At 46.7% G+C, this 15,143-nt stretch overlaps 1 protein-coding gene across 1 annotated transcript in view; it reads left to right on the forward strand.

Annotated features, from left to right (window-relative positions):
* The first annotated feature begins 14,409 nt into the window (after positions 1 to 14,409).
* Positions 14,410 to 15,143, forward strand: part of LOC106889977 (polyprenol reductase-like) — a 7,819-nt gene continuing 7,085 nt past the window's right edge. Inside the window, exons 1-2 of the mRNA XM_014945501.1 lie at positions 14,410 to 14,430; positions 14,549 to 14,643. Of these exons, the coding sequence (XP_014800987.1) occupies positions 14,410 to 14,430; positions 14,549 to 14,643 (116 nt within the window). The remainder of the gene's footprint in view (positions 14,431 to 14,548; positions 14,644 to 15,143) is intronic.

The following is a 15,143-nucleotide window of genomic DNA, read 5'->3' on the forward strand; positions in this document are numbered from 1 at the left end:
TCAGTTAATTTAGTCTTCTCGAAAGGGTGAGGAGCAAATACCTTATTTAGCAGCAGGGAAACGACAGCTCGGGTGGGAGCAGCATAAATTCCCCACCTGTTCCTACTGAGTTGCCTCGTTGTTTTTTCTGAGAGGCATCCTGATGGGGTTGAATGGGTAGGTCCATCGCTACAGTCATTTTGGCCTTGGAACTTCTACAGGGCCTTTGGGAGAGGTGCCTGATGAGCAGCTGTGGTGGCAGTATCTTGGTGTGGCTCCTTGTGGTTATCAGACTCAACAATTCCTTTCACAGGGGACACCAAGGAACCATTAAAGGTGAACAACTCCCACCACTGATGTGAGGACCGACTAAACCTACAATTAAGCTCCCCATCCAGGATCTTCTAGTTTCCCAGTGGAAAGTAAATTCTTATTTATTGACTTGGGCAATTAGATGACTGAATCACATAGACTTAGAGCACATATTTTTTTCAAAAATGTTAGCTTGAATCTATGCCTTATATAAATCTTTACTTCCTAAAATCCCCTTTTCCAAAGGCAGAAGAGCTCCACTCTAGGCAAAGACACCCTCAATAAAAATCTAAAAGCGGACCTAGGACATAATCCTGTTATTTGTGAAGACAGTAGAAACCCACTGACTTCACAAAATTATCCTCATACATTTTTAGTGACACATGATGTTGACATGTAAAATTTTCAAGGTTTCAGTTCAACTGTCAGACAGTTGGGCCAAATGAACACACTGTCTTACTCAAACTAATCCGTATTTAGGTATTAAGGGGGTATTGGTTGATCATGATTTAAACACACACTCCTACTGCAATAGGATGGCTTGTACAATCCTTGAGCATATAATATAAACTGAGTAGCAATGTTAGATTTCTTCTCTGTCTGGCATGGATGAAATTGCTGCCAGAACAGTGGGATTCATTCTGGTGCTTGCAATCAAAGGGTGATTCTGCTCACCTGAAAGAGGTGAGCAGAAGTTCAACAAACAGCCATAAAGGAAGCATGTCTTTCACGGACAGCTGCAAGTGGTGGTTCTCATCTAAATTAACAAATAAGAACAAGGATGATTTTATCAAAAGTGCATGCACTTGTGGTGAGTCTGCAAGATGGATTTTTAAATCTATAGGAGACCTAGTTACAATAAGTCCATAGAGCAAGAAGCTGAAGTCACACAAATTCATACTGGAAATGAAGTGCAAACTTTACAAAACATTCTACCTGAAATGAATCCCCAAAAGTGCTCCCAAATCCACCATTGGGAAATTTTGGAGAGCTCGTTCTACCTGAAATGAATCCAAAAAAAGTGCTCCTAAATCCACCATTGGGAAATTTTGGAGAGCTCTAGTTTAAAAATATAGCTCGAGTGCTCTGTGCTTGCTTCCTTTTCTTGCACAAACCTCCAGTTGAGGGCAATGCAAACGGTGATGCTAGAGAAACTCAGGACTGGATGCTCTATATGTAATTTCAACTCAGGCATAAAACAATAGAGGTTGTATTTTATATGTGGCATCACTAATGTTCAACAGTTTCTTAAAACATGAACATTTTAAAAAATGAGTGTTTTGCTTCATTAAGAAACAGTTTAGAAGTTGAACAAACCCTTTTATGTCTCCTCCTGAGATTTATCTTTTCATGTCCCTATGGTTTATATTTCTTTTGTTCACACCATAAATCTAGGTTCCAAGCCAGATATTTGTAATAAGTCTATAAAGAAAACAGAAAGAGGTGTGGTAAGTTTATCAGCTTGAACCACACATTTAAGTTTCTGGTGTACATAAAAATTCCAGACTTAAGTCTCTTGACTCTCCCTTCCAAAACATTTCCTGCATGGTTTTTAAAAAAAAAAAAAAAAGACACAGAGAGAGAAAAGGGGAGAGAAACAGAGAGGGAGATTTTTGCACAGGAAAGACACAAAGTACAGTTTGATACTTGTAAAAAAGCTAAAATAGCAGAATTTATTGGCTCTTCAGTAGTGGCATGTTCAGACTAGCCCCACTCTCTTCCCACGCAGGCCAGGTTGGCTGCAGGACCCACCAACTTTGATTTCCAAAGCAGAGAAAAAGGAGGTAAGTAAGAAGCTGTGGTATTTCTTGCTGAGATTTATGTCTGTTCTTTATTTTCAATGAGAAATGAAGAAAGAATCCCCTTTTGTTTCTCCAGGAGAGTATTGGGGTTTCGGTACAGACCAGACTGGAGCTCCCTCAAAGTGATGCCCCTCCGTGCGAGGGCTCGGCGCTGGTGGGCAGCGGTGGGGTAGCTCCGTGTCTGTCCCACAAACAGGAATCCAAAACCCCAGGGTGGAAAACTTAAGTGTTACACAGAAACCCCTTTGTTTTTCCCTCCCTGGCATCTCAAAAATCCTGTATCATAACAGCTTAGTACTAGTCACAGAGAGACTTAAGGAAGCAGCAGAGAGCCGAGTAGAGTTATTTTCATTTCCTCCTAAGTTGCCTCTTCTAATTCATCAGATCACTTTCCAAGTCTCCTTAGATGTAAGTGGAAACAAATGCTGCACGCAGATAAAAGGAAGGAACTGAGCAGAGAAAAACATCCACTGTCATGGCATTTTTAGGTGTGACGAACACCGAAGCTGCCTCTCCAGCAGAGCCATCACTCGCTAGGAATTAAACTGTGCTTTTCCTGAAGTCCTCAAACAAATTGGAAGTCACTGATTCCATTAGGAAGTGAATTAGGCAGGACAGCAGGCTAAAACAGGAGAGCACAGGCTGCTTCTCCTCCCAGGTACCACTGATTCCATTAGGAAGTGAATTGGGCAGGACAGCAGGCTAAAACTGTCCGGATCAGGGTGAAATGAAAAACTAGATATTAAATGCACGTTTCCCCAGCCAGGATGGATTTTCAGAGGAGCACATTGAGCAGGTTGGGAGCTGAATTTAAGCCAAGGGGTGGCCTTGGTATGAAATGATGAATTCAAAGGTTTCCACCAGACCCTCTGATCACTGAGAACCAGCAAGCAGAGGAGATAGATACTATTAAAACTGATTTTTTTTTTTTTCCCACTATGAGGGTGGTGAGACACTGGAACAGGTTGCCCAGAGAAGCTGTGGCTGCCCCATCCCTGGAGGTGTTCAAGGCCAGGTTGGATGGGGCTTTGAGCAACCTGGTCTGGTGGGAGGTGTCCCAGCCCAGGGCAGGGGGGTGGAACTTGATGATCTCTAAGGTCCTTTTCAACATAAACCCTTCTGTGATTCTGTGATTTTTGCAGAGGTGGGGAGGAAACAAGTGCTGTTGTTCCCTGGACAACAGGTGTGGCAGGGGCTGAGGACAAGCAGAGGGACTCAGCATGAGCGTTGCACAGATGGTCCCATCCAAATTCAGGCATGACAAGCAGCAGGCTGGCCATTCTATGGGCCTTCACAGCTCTTACATACACTGCTCATGACAGCCAGACCTCTGACTATCAACTAATAAATATGAGGGAGGTCCTGAGCTTAACTCTTCCCCTGTTCAGCAAAGCCACTAAAGCTTGGGTTTAATCCTCTGCTGAATAGGGAGAGGTTCTTGAAATAAGACCTAAGTCAGCAGCAAGATAACTGAGTTTGAAGGATCAGGGAGAGTCACTCTCGCCCACTTAGAGCTGGGACATGCCAGCAATGTTCATGCCCCTCACCAGGCCAGCCCACCAGGCACAGAGCCACCATGCAGGACAACCAGTGCTTCCGTCCATACGTCCCTGTCAATGAGAGCAGGAGAAAGGGCCGCTGACACCCTTCTGGAATGGTCTAAATGACTGGCAGATGCAGAGAGGTCTTTATCACTTATTGCCCTGTGCCCTGTCTGCCCTGAGCTTTAGTGACCCTGCCTTGGCTGTATTTCTTGTGGCACCTACGGGCTGCGCGGTTGGAAAGGAAAACCTAAATTGTTTGGACGTGCTGGTCCAAATTGCTGCCGTTTTCATCTCCCCCTTTTTTCTCCCTTTAACTGCTTCAAGGACTGGGAGTGATTTCGGTGGGAACAGTATTGAGTATGTAAAGCATGGCAGAGCCACGGGTATAGCTGAGCTATGGGTACAGCAGAGCCACGGGTATAGCAGAGCTATGGGTACAGCAGAGCCACGGGTACAGCTGAGCTATGGGTACAGCAGAGACATGGGTATAGCTGAGCTATGGGTACAGCAGAGCCAACACATTGCTCTGTGCTCCAGGCACGACGGGCAGAGGCACACACAAGCAATAGAATCATAGAATCGTTCAGGTTGGAAGAGACCCTTGGGATCATCGAGCCCAACCATCTACCCTACTCTACAAAGTCCTCCCCTACACCATGTCCCTTAGCACTGCATCTAAACGGCCCTTAAACACAGCCAGGGATGGTGACTCCACCACCTCCCTGGGCAGCCTCTTCCAATGCCCGACCACTCTTTCGGTGACAAATTCTTTCCTAATGTTCAATCTAAACCTACCCTGTTGGAGCTTGAAGCCATTCCCTCTCGTTCTGTCACTAATTACCTGTGAGAGGAGACCAGCACCAACCTCTCTGCAGTGTCCTTTCACGTAGTTGTAGAGAGTGATAAGGTCTCCCCTCAGCCTCCTCTTCCTCATACTAAACAGTCCCAACACAATCCCCAAACAGTCCCCCAATACATCCCCCTTGCTCTGACAGTCACCTTGTTGCTCTCCTTCCAAGGGTTTTGAAGCCTGTCAGGGTAAGATTTCATTAAAACAACCCAGAAACCAGCAGTCTGGAGAGCACAGGCTGCTTCTCCTCCCAGGTAACTGTGCCAGCCCCGCGTGACCTCAGCTTTGTTTTGAGTCCCGACAATAAGAATATTTATTAATTGCTGTCTCGATTGCTGGTCGGCACACAATGAACCTGGCAAGTCAGTGGTGACGTTAGCCAAAGCTGCTTGCAGTGTCTGAACACGGAGCTGAGATTATTTATGGCTGGAGACCCCACATGCCTCCATCATATCTACCCCCTCATCACCGTTTATTTTTCTAGCCCCTAGTTCAGAGACCAACAGAGCAGCCTGTGTCAGTGGAAACCTGTAGGTAAGGCACTACAAGTAATTAACTTGTGGATGACCTTTTATTTCCTTTGGCCATTCCAGACTTTTTTTTCTTTTTAATTAATTATTTTGCCCAGCCCTGCACACAGATACAAATGAAGCAGGTACCAGCTTGCTTGCCCAGCTCTATCATAAAAACCTCTCTGGCTTCTCATGTGTCTATCAACCCCAGAAGACCATTTCCACCAGGAGAACCTGCAGGGTATTTTTAAAAAATGCTTTAAAACCAGGATCAACCCCCCGATCCCCTGGTTTGGATGCTGTTTTAAGAGTTTTGCCTCTTAATTTTGTGCCCCTGACTCAGAAGCACCATCATGCAGGTGACAGAGCTGGCAGGTAAGGAAAACTCAGCTCTCCTACCTAAAAATCACCAGCTCAGCTGCATCTGCTGTAGTCAGTATTTATTACAATTCTTCAGGGGTTTGTGGTTTTAAGCCTCTAATAAATATTTATTGAGAAAAATACTAATGTAACACTTTCCTGATAAATATTTACTAGAGATTTTCTGTCGAGAAGCACACCGGGGAAAAAAAAAATCCTTTAAAAATCTGTTACTACAAAAAATCAACTAGAAAAGCAAGCCAAGACAAAAATTAATCAAGCAGCTGGCAAAAAGGAGTATACAAAATTTAGCATATGCCAGCAAGAGAAGAACACAGCAAAGTAGGGGTTTTATTTGCCAGAATAAAACAAGATGTGCGAGCTATAGTGGAGCTAATTCTGTTCTTGCTTCCAGTTTCATTCAGAACTAGGCCGGGATTTGTAACCACAAGCCACAGATAAAATTAATTTCCTATGAATAAAATCACATTCTCTTGCAGTGAGACGCCTTCATTTGGAAATACTGCGAAGCCAGCACTAGTTTGTGTCATTTCCAACCCAGACATCAGACTGAAAGCTTGAGCTCAGATGCATTTAGGACCAAGCCCTGTTAAGATCCCTCAGCAGTTTGATGCATGAACCAGATACAATTAGCACGGACCTTACACAATCTCCATGCTGTTACCTCTTCGCCCTTTATAAGAATGTGTGAATACTTGTACTAATAAGAAAACAAAGATGTTAAATTATCTTTCTGATATTGCACTGAGTTAATCAGGAAGAGTTAATTTGCCAGAATGATATTTATACAATAAGGATAAATGGAGAAAAAAAATTGAATATTCATAAACAGCTTTCATTCCCTTGTGACATATTTAAGTTTAGCAACACAAATGATTTTCTACAGCTGTTTTTACAGCTGCTAACTGTACTTAGTAGTTGAAAACGTGAGTTTATTTCTAGTCACAGGTCATGGACAGTAAGGGTTCATTGAGCCGCTGTATCTCTCCCAAGGCAGGATCACCAGTAAGTATGAGCAGATACATCAATGAAGCCTATGTCTTCATGTTATGGCACGACCCAGCAAAACACAGATAACACATGGAATAAAACACTCATCTGCATTCTGGAACAGGGCAATAGCCTGGCATTTTCAAGTCTAGAGTTTGCCTTGATGAAACAGGCAATATCATCTCTGGAACACAGGCCTTCCATACCAAGGGAGAGGGACCCACTCTGGATGATGCTTATTTGAGAAGGTATTTCTGCTACTCAGAAACAGCATTCCCATAGCCCACAATAAACACGGGTGATGGTCTTCAAATGTCCTGGTACAGGACTTCATGTATAGATTGGGTATCTAAAACAAACTCTGTTGCATTCACAATTCTCTGTGTTCACAACACTGCAATGCAAAATGTGGAGTCTCTTCTTTCCAAATGGATATGGATATTTGAGATGTGACCAGATCCATGGCCACATCCTGAACCTCCCTGTATCTAGGATCACCAAAGCATATGGACCCTTTTTTCCCTCTTTTTCTCCATGGTGGATGAAATCTCAGAGTTAGAACGCAGGTTCTACATAATAAAGAACAAATTCATAGCCAAGATTATTCTACAACACATTTTAGGAAAAAAAAAAAAAGGTAGTTTTCAGTCCTTGTTGCTTTGAATGACTCACTTGAACAGCAGAACAGCAACTGCCCAAACTGTGCTCCCCATGACTGCTATGGACTATATGCAGGCTCCTTTTGACAGCCACTGGAGATAAGCTCTCAGTTGTGCTAATGCATGTTACAGCTTGGTTGCTTTGGAGTTTGGCCACACGTGGACAAAGTCTTTCCCTTCAGATAGTTTTGAAGCAACTTTTCTCCTCCTGGAACAACTTCTACAGCCCCAGAGGACAGCAGCTATGTCCCAAACTCCCTCCTGTTTCCCAGCTGATTCTTATGAAACAGGTACCAGCGTTCAAACACTTTCTGTACAGCCCCAGAGGGCGTAGGAAAGGGCCACTAATGCCATCCATTTCCATGGAGAGCATAAAGCAGCACACAAATGGCCTTTGTTTCCTTGACCCTTCCCAACCGTGAGTTATAAACGTCGCTATTACCTTTCTCATTGCCTGCCAAGTTTACTCAGAGCTTTCCCTCTTCAGCTGATAGCCCTGTTTAAACTAACTGCCCTCCATGGCTTTTATCAGCATTGGTCCTTCTCCTCTGGCAGGCAGTCGCTGCCCCTGAACTCTCAACTCTTGTATTTGAGTCTGAAAACTTCAACAGGAATCTCAGGGAAAAACCTTTACTTTTGAACCCGTGCCTGAATGCAGCCTTTAGTCCAGGTAAAACCCAATCATTTTGCAAGCAAATAGGTTCTGGCATATTTCTAACAGAACATTAACAATATACAGAATACAGAAACAGGTAAGAATGTCTTCCACGAATCCTTTGAGGATTTTTGGTACAGAGTCAGACAATTATTTACTACTATTAAGGGTCTGAAGTCTGCTCCTGCCAAGCCCTGGGGCTGGTATCATGGACCACTGCCCTTTGACAAAGAAAGTATTAATTCCCATCCCAGGGAATTTTAAGTCATCTTCCTTGCTCTCATTTAAACCATAACTTAACTATAATCTTAACTAAAGGTGTATTTATTTCTCATTAAGCTATTCTGCAAATCAAAATGATTCAAGTGATCATTATGAGCTTTAGGTAGCTTTCTCCCTTCCAAACACCCTTAGATAATGATATTTTTTTTAAATCTAAATGCAGGTTTATATAGCAAACAACAACTTGCCCAGACTTGGCTTTCACAGCCCGTGACCAGCCCGTGATCAACATTGTATCATACAAGCTGTAATAAAGCTGCTTTTATCCCGAGTGAAACTCCAAACTCTCTTAGATTGCTGGCAACATACTTGCTAGCTGTGATCAGTGAAAACTCAGCAAATAATACAGCTGAATAGTGAATAACTCATCTATCTTAGTATCGTGGTTCTAAGAGGTGTACAAGTCACAGCTTGAGGTTTACAGATTCATGTGTATGAATTATGGAGCTATGCAAACATAACGGTGTTGATCCCAGGAGCACGGCACCAATCCTACACGGGAGCTCTCCTCTTATCAGAGAGTAATTCCTGCTTTCCGTCAGCCTACTGGGAACACTCACATTTTCTAATTTGAAAGCCAAGGGCACGTAGTGATCCTTGAATGGTGGGAAGTGCGTTTCAGTGCAAGTTTCTCACATCTCTAAAGGCTCTTTTTTTTGTGCTCTGTGATTTATGTTTTCTTGGCCCCAGTATCTCAGTATTATCTTCCAATGATTAAAACCAGTGGAGCACAGGCCAGCATTTTAGCCTTCAAAATGTAGCAATCTGTTGTCTTTCTTGGTTTGTTTTTCCACAAATCACAGCAGTGTGTGACTTTACCCTATTATGCTAATTAGTTGAATCAAGGAATGCACTACTAATGAAATTTGCTAGACCAACTGGTACCAACCAACTTAATTAACATAGACTATCATGTCCCATAACAGAACATCTAGATTTTAGGGTTCTCACCCCATATTGGCTTTAAGCATGTTCATAAAGGTCTGAAGGACAGTGGCCCTGATTTGATTTGTACTTTCAAGGTTGCTCTTATTCTAAATTAACATCAAATCCTGTCTCACAGAGATTACCAAGACACCTACCTGTACTTATTTTGCTCACAAAGCTTTTTGGCGTTGGTTAACAAATGAAAACCTTCCTTGGAAAAAAATCTGAACAAATCAACCAGCAAAAAAGTATCTGAGTAACTGAGTAATTATCCTATTCTTCCTTATATATTGAAAAAATAAACCAAAATTACCACATAAAATCAGTGGGTAAGTCTATTAGTCCATACTTGCTGTGAAATCTGTTCTGGGCTGGCTAGTAAGTGATGCTGATTTTTGTCCCTCACAGAGATAAATTCCTTTGAATAATCTGATGGTCTGAGTTGGAAATCTCCAAAGCAGACCTGTGCTCTCCAACCCCTACAGGCACTTCACAAAGCACTATAGGACATTATGGTCCACAGTGGCCCACACGAGTCTAGCTCTGGGGTACACAAATTTGAGCTCTCGTTTGTTCACTCCAGCATTTTCTATACGGTTCAGCCAAGCCTTGACCATCCTTCCCACATTTACACAGCATCTTTTCAGGCTCTCTCTCCATTCTCCTTGGTGAATAAGTTTTGTCATGTCTCACAGCAGCCTATAAAGTCTCCCAGCAGGTCTCCTTAACAGGCAGGAAACACAAAGCAGTTACATTCCCAGATAACTCTCTCGTGTGGCCCAGGCCTTTGTGGAAAAGTGCTTTTTATTAATCAAGGTGAAAGCTTTTTCGCATGACACTCATCAAACCAACTCCAGATTCAGGAGGATAAATAATTTATACCCATTTTTATTCTGGATCCTTTAAGATTTTCTTTCCATCAGGAGGATTTTCACCAGGGAGGACAATTCAGCTCAACAGCTGAGACATCTGTGTTTAGGAAGAAAAAACCTGGCACTCAGGAGATATTCATCTCCATCAGTTATACCAAGAAGCCACCTAACTAGCTTCAGCCAATTAATTTTTAGATGAGTAAAGTTAGGTAAGCTGAACTCTACCCATGAAGATGGAATAAGTGTCACAGAGCTGAGAACAAATATTTGCCACGAAAAGCTAACGCGCAACCCCAAATGTTTGCAGTTGTCAAATTACAAAGCCTACAAATGCTATCGGTGTATCGACTGCCACAAATCCCTAACGCCAGGTGGGACTGTGAGGTGGAAGGATGCTGGGTGGAAGGATGCTGGAAAGATGCTCGGAGGATGCTGGAAGGATGCCTGAAGGATGCTCGTAGATGCTCAAAGGATGCTCAGAGGATGCTGGAAGGATGCTTGGGTACCTCCCGACCTCTCCCGGGCAGCAGGAGCCGGAGCCCAGCGCAGAGCATCAGGCTTCGAAGGAACCGAAGAGTGCTGGTGCCACCTACAGGGAACTATTCGTCTAAAAAGTAGGAAAATCATAAGCGCATCCGAGTGACATAATGTGTCACAGATGCACAGGAACGGGGAAAAAATTCCTAGAGAGAATGGCTTTTACTGCTGTGCAAAAAACATACACAATTATGAGAAGGAACAGCGTACACCTTACACCTTCTTCTCAACGTAACTTGCAAATATAAATATAGAAGGTATATTTAAGATGACCAACTGCCGATTCCTCTCTCCTTCAAACCATTTCCCAGCCTCACGGCTGTATTCCTTCCCTTCTTCTTCCAATTATCCAAACTTTGATGAAGCCGTGTGCCCAAGAAAGCCTCGGGGATGAAACTCCACAGCCTTCTGCCGATCGCCACCTTTGCCGAGTGACCCAGCTGAAGTCTAGCATCTGCCCGTCCAACTGAAAACATGCTGTGGCTTTTACTTGACAGCTCTCGCTGTTAGGGCTGTACTTCTCCTCAGACACTCACTTCTCCCCCTTCTACCCATCCTGGCAGAGCGCAGAGCAAGGCTTGGCTCGTGCCAACCAAATCCCTCTTTCCCTGGCTTTGCTGGTAACGCAGGTGGTGACACAAGGAGCCGAGGAGAAACAAAGCCTCAATCTTACCGTGCACTGCAGACCCCCACACAGAGCCTTTCTGCTCCCTGATCCTTAAATAAAGGCTGATTGACGGAAGTGTATTGGATATGAAACATTTGCTCCTTCACTGACCTGTGTATGAGCTCTACCTCTGTGGCTCTGGGTTAGGTAAATTTAGGAGGGGACTGAAGTGCCAAGAAGCTGGGTACCTGTCACCCAAAGGGGAACAGGGCACGATGCACGGCATGTCCCTGGGTGCGTGTGACTGTCCTGCCAGAGCCCTCCTGTCATTCATCAGCTCCATCCCCCAGCAGCAAGCTGGCAGGCCCTTTGGCCACCACTGGGCACTGTAACGGCCACATTCCATATCCTTCGCTTTACAAACTCCCACAAAGCCCAAACTGCACCCAAAAATATCATTTGGGTGCAGGGGATCTGCTCACTGTGGTGCAGAGCCATGCCACACACCCAGCCAGGAGTCTTCAGACCGTGATTTCATGAAAATTGCATCCACATCAGTCAAGAAAATTGCTGACCAAAGCTATTTTAAGTTTTAAAAGTTTACTGCTGAGACAAAGGATGGACCCTCTTTATGGGCCAGACCATTTCCACCAGGAGAATCTGCAGTGTATTTTTAAAAATGCTTTAAAGCCCGTGCCAACCCCCTGCTCCCCTGTTTCAGATGCTGCGATTTTAAGAGATTTGCCTCTTAATTCTGTGCCCCCAATTCGGGAGCTAACACTGCTGCCATGCAGGTGACAGCGCTGGTGGGTAAGGAAAGCTCAGCTCTCCTACCTCAAAATCACCAGATATTTATCACCGATTGAGCTCCAACTACTTTTTCCCAAAGGAATGTTATTGATGTCATGAGTGCTTCGGCTGAGCATGTGCTGCTTGGTGGGATTCACTGACAGGAGGGTTTCTATCTCTGTTTAGGAAAGTACATTGGTAAAATTTAAAAATTCTCTTTCCATCAAGCCCGATCTACACCAAAAAAGAAAAAAGATACGATGTGGGTTTGGTAGCTGGTTGGTATGCAATTAAAGTACCCATACATAATTCATAATTCAACACCACATGGGAAAAGTAATTCACACCTTTAAAGGTACCTTGGGAGGTACCACAATAAAGGCAGACACATCAGTGTTGTGGAAGCGTATCCCTATTGACAGAAGTTCCTCCTAAAGTTAAAAACCTGTGTGTACTTGAGTGAGCTGCAAGGTGTTGGCCATTGCTTTATCCTCTTAATCTACCGCTTCCATGATGGTTTGAAGTAGCACTAAAGATTAATCAAATTAGGTTGTCCTATATTTAAAGACTTGGAAATACAGTCAAAGTATTTTTTCCTTAGAATCCGACTTATAATCTTATTTTACTCTAGAGCATTTATAAGTACTAGCATAAGTATGCCCACACTAAACATCGTTGCTTTTCTCACGTGTATTATGGAAAATTTGAAATACCTTTCAGTGTCTCCTCAGAGGCAGTGAGTCAGACAGTTGACTCAGTGATATTAGGTCAGATAACTCAGCATCTGAGCACCAGCCAAGTCATAGTCAAGTCTCTCTTATGAAGGGAAGACTCAATTCGCATCCCCACATGCATGCGAGAGGGATGCAGGCAGGGGGTCATTTCCTGGGGGTCCCAGAGAACCATCTCCCTTTGGTGCCAAGCTGGTTGGCTTCTTGATTTCTCAGGGCAAAAGGAAGGTAAGGAAAGCCTTTCCTTTCTTGTTGTAGAATGGGTTGGGTTGTATTGGACCTTAAAGATCATCTCCTTCCAACCCCCCTGCCCTGGGCAGGGACACCTCCCACCAGACCAGGTTGCTCCAAGCCCCATCCAGTCTGGCCTTGAACACCTCCAGGGATGGGGCATCCACAGCTTCTCTGGGCAACCTGTGCCAGTGTCTCACCACCCGCAGAGGGAAAGGTTTCTTTCTCAATCTACCGTCTTCATGTTTGAAGCCACTAGCCCTCATACTATCAATACATGCTCTGTTCCTCTGCTCCCCATCTCTCCTGGAGCCCCTTTAGGTACTGGAAGGGGTTATAAGGTTTCATGGAGCCTTCTCTTCTCCGGGCTCAAGAATCCCAGCTCTCTCGGCCTGCCCTCACAGCAGAGGTGCTCCATCCCTCTGAGCATCTTCATGGCCTCCTCTGGGCCCGCTCCAACAGGTCCATGTCCTTCTGATGCTGGGGCCCCCAGAGCTGCTGGGGGTCCCAGAGAACCATCTCCCTTTGGTGCCAAGCTGGTTGGCTTCTTGATTTCTCAGGGCACAAGGAAGGCAAGGAAAGCCTTTCCTTTCTTGTTGTAGAATGGGTTGGGTTGTATTGGACCTTAAAGATCATCCAGTTCCAACTCCTCTGCCCTGGGCAGGGACACCTCCCACCAGACCAGGTTGCTCAAAGCCCCATCCAGTCTGGCCTTGAACACCTCCAGGGATGGGGCAGCCACAGCTCCTCTGGGCAAACTGTGCCAGTGTCTCACCAATAGCAGAGGGAAAGGTTTCTTTCTCAATCTACCGTCTTCATGTTTGAAGCCACTAGCCCTCATACTATCAATACATGCTCTGTTCCTCTGCTCCCCATCTCTCCTGGAGCCCCTTTAGGTACTGGAAGGGGTTATAAGGTTTCATGGAGCCTTCTCTTCTCCGGGCTCAAGAATCCCAGCTCTCTCGGCCTGCCCTCACAGCAGAGGTGCTCCATCCCTCTGAGCATCTTCATGGCCTCCTCTGGGCCCGCTCCAACAGGTCCATGTCCTTCTGATGCTGGGGCCCCCAGAGCTGGAGGCAGCACGTCGGGTGGGCTCTCCCCAGCAGCGGGGGCGTTCCGGGGACTACCGGGGGAGGCCACAGCGTGACCAGCGGCCTTGCCCCTCCCCGGGGCCGCTAAACCCCCGGCACCTCCCCTACGGCCGCGGAACCGGGAGGGAAAGCGGCCATAGAGCCAGCGATACACTCGGTAACGGCATAAACACAGTCCCCCGCCTCAGCGGCCACCGCTCCCGCACTCCCCGCTCCCCAGGGCGGGCAGAGGAAGGGGAAGGAGAACGGGAAGGGGCAGCACCACCGCCGCCGCCGGGCCCGCCGGTGGGCGGAGCGGGCAGGCTCAGGAATCCCAGCTCTCTCGGCCTGTCCTCACAGTGGAGGTGCTCCATCCCTCTGAGCATCTTCACGGGCTCAAGAATCCCAGCTCTCTCGGCCTGCCCTCACAGCAGAGGTGCTCCATCCCTCTGAGCATCTTCATGGCCTCCTCTGGGCCCGCTCCAACAGGTCCATGTCCTTCTGATGCTGGGGCCCCCAGAGCTGGAGGCAGCACGTCGGGTGGGCTCTCCCCAGCAGCGGGGGCGTTCCGGGGACTACCGGGGGAGGCCACAGCGTGACCAGCGGCCTTGCCCCTCCCCGGGGCCGCTAAACCCCCGGCACCTCCCCTGCGGCCGCGAAACCGGGAGGGAAAGCGGCCATGGAGCCAGCGATGCACTCGGTAACGGCATAAACACAGTCCCCCGCCTCAGCGGCCACCGCTCCCGCACTCCCCGCTCCCCAGGGCGGGCAGAGGAAGGGGAAGGAGAACGGGAAGGGGCAGCACCACGAGGCCACAGCGTGACCAGCGGCCTTGCCCCTCCCCGGGGCCGCTAAACCCCCGGCACCTCCCCTACGCCCTGCTGGCCGCCGCCTTCCTGGCGGCCCTGCTGTTACTGTTGCTGCTATGGCGGGGCGGGCAGCCCGGCGGCTTCGTCTCCGGCCTCGCAAAGCCCCATCCAGTCTGGCCTTGAACACCTCCAGGGATGGGGCAGCCACAGCTCCTCTGGGCAAACTGTGCCAGTGTCTCACCAATAGCAGAGGGAAAGGTTTCTTTCTCAATCTACCGTCTTCATGTTTGAAGCCACTAGCCCTCATACTATCAATACATGCTCTGTTCCTCTGCTCCCCATCTCTCCTGGAGCCCCTTTAGGTACTGGAAGGGGTTATAAGGTTTCATGGAGCCTTCTCTTCTCCGGGCTCAAGAATCCCAGCTCTCTCGGCCTGCCCTCACAGCAGAGGTGCTCCATCCCTCTGAGCATCTTCATGGCCTCCTCTGGGCCCGCTCCAACAGGTCCATGTCCTTCTGATGCTGGGGCCCCCAGAGCTGGAGGCAGCACGTCGGGTGGGCTCTCACCAGCAGCGGGGGCGTTACGGGGCCTACCGGGGGAGGCC

Source organism: Calidris pugnax, unplaced genomic scaffold (genome assembly GCF_001431845.1).
Source record: "Calidris pugnax isolate Ruff unplaced genomic scaffold, ASM143184v1 scaffold58, whole genome shotgun sequence".
Classification (NCBI taxonomy): Eukaryota; Metazoa; Chordata; class Aves; order Charadriiformes; family Scolopacidae; genus Calidris; species Calidris pugnax.